Source organism: Grammomys surdaster, unplaced genomic scaffold, assembly GCF_004785775.1.
Source record: "Grammomys surdaster isolate TR1022 unplaced genomic scaffold, NIH_TR_1.0 160068, whole genome shotgun sequence".
NCBI classification, from domain to species: Eukaryota; Metazoa; Chordata; class Mammalia; order Rodentia; family Muridae; genus Grammomys; species Grammomys surdaster.
In genome coordinates this window covers 1-1,738 of record NW_021623114.1, presented here as the reverse complement: position 1 = coordinate 1,738, position 1,738 = coordinate 1, and the positions used below count along the sequence as shown (strand labels likewise).

Sequence of the window (1,738 nt, the reverse complement as noted above, 5' to 3'; positions counted from 1 at the left end):
GTTCATGATCTGAGATTTGGAAGCAGAGAGGCCATTTCCAACTCTAATGAAGGACACAATGGGGGTAGGGACACGGCATATCTGCTGATTCTTGTGACTGTAGCTCTTGTCCTGCAGAGATTTACTTGCATCTTGCCAACTTTTCCTAATTTGTCTGAGAGACCAGAGATAAAATTCATTCTGAGAAGTGTTGGGATTTGGCACAACAAGGGGGAGTGCAAATTGACAAATAGAAAGTTTGGACAGAATATATTGCCTGGTAAGATCATCTGCACAGTGTAAAATAGCCATCTGGATATCCATTGGGTGAATGTGGGGCCAGGACTCAGTGGCTGAAGGATAGCTAGGACTGTCATTGCCTTTAATGACATCTTCATATGGATCAAAATCTTCATTTTCTTGATTGGAGCAGCCGACGGAGATCTGTTTTTTTATGTTTTCATCATCTTTGAAGACAAGATGTCTCAACCCATAATCCAACATCAGTAGCTTTTGTAGAAAATAGAATGGAAGCTCCTTTTCAGATCTTGGCTGTGAATTGTACACAGAGGTCTTATAGATCAGGTGGAAGTCGGCTCTGCTCATCCTTTTTGGATAGCAATGGTCTAGGCCTAGACGTTGGAGCAAGTCTAGGAAAGGTCCATTTTCTATCATTTCCTTTGTGTTGTTTTCATTACTTTGTTGTTTATAAGTCTGTTTCTTTTCATGGTAGAGACTTTGCAATTGTTTTTTTACCTCGTCCATTTGTAAAGAAGGGGTGGTGGCTCTATAGTCCCCATCAATGAGTAATCTTAAATCATTCTCCAGAGTTTCCCAGTCATGATGTGCTTCATGTTTTGTGAGAACATGTACAACTTCTTCAGACAACAATTTCCCCATATGTTGTTTTATCAATGTCAAACGCTGACTTTTCTCTTCTGTAGAAATATCTGTGATTTCAACGGTGGCTCTTAGAAATGTGTGCACCAGGAATGCCTGGGCTCTGTAATTGCAAATATTCTTAAGCTCTTGGTATTTGTGTTGGTTACTTTGCATTTGATCCAAGAGGAAGTTTAACTCATCACACCCCAGAAGATGCTGAAAAACACTGTTTACCAATTGATAGCCTGCACCAGCTGCAATGGAGAGTAGCAGCAGCTGCATGTCTGGCTGGTCTGTTTCTCTGAGGTACTTCAAGAAGGAGATGAGAGCTGTGGTGACCTCATATGTAGCCGTTCTTTTCACTTCTTCCACTGTTTCTTGGGACTCACTTTTGAAATTCACTTCCATCAGGTTTTTGTGTGTTTTCTTTAAGGTCTTAATGAATTCAGAAAATGAGGTGATTTTGACTTGCTCTTCTTCTGACTCTGACTGATTGATCCACTGTATGATGGATTGTGCCTGAGGAAAGTTTGTCACTTTGTAGACATGAGGTTCTAGAAGGCTGCACAACTGAGATTTAATAAAGTGAGTTTTATAAGTGGGTGAATTTTTGCAGAAGTTGACAGTGTTTATTAGAAAATTCTGCAGATCCCAATCTGTGAGGCATGTATTAATCCAAATGTTGTAACTTTTTATTTTTTGACTCAATGTTTGCATAAAATCTATTAACTTACTAAGCTGTTCTTCGGGATCTGAAACCTCCCAGCATTTCACATCCTCTAGGAAAAGCTTAGCTTCTTTTCTAGCAGTAAGAAATTCTTCTCCTTCTTGAATCTGGGCAGCGACTCCAGTCAGAGCAGTGTAGTTGTCTTTTAGG

The 1,738-nt window shown here is 39.9% G+C and overlaps 1 protein-coding gene across 1 annotated transcript; it reads right to left on the bottom strand.

Moving 5' to 3' along the window:
• Nucleotides 1–3: 3 nt before the first annotated feature.
• Nucleotides 4–1,734, bottom strand: LOC114615835 (interferon-induced very large GTPase 1-like; the record flags this gene model as incomplete). Its single annotated transcript, XM_028761443.1, has 1 exon — nucleotides 4–1,734. A coding segment is annotated over one exon (1,731 nt), but the record flags the coding sequence as incomplete, so codon positions are not given.
• Between the last annotated feature and the right edge of the window lie 4 nt (nucleotides 1,735–1,738).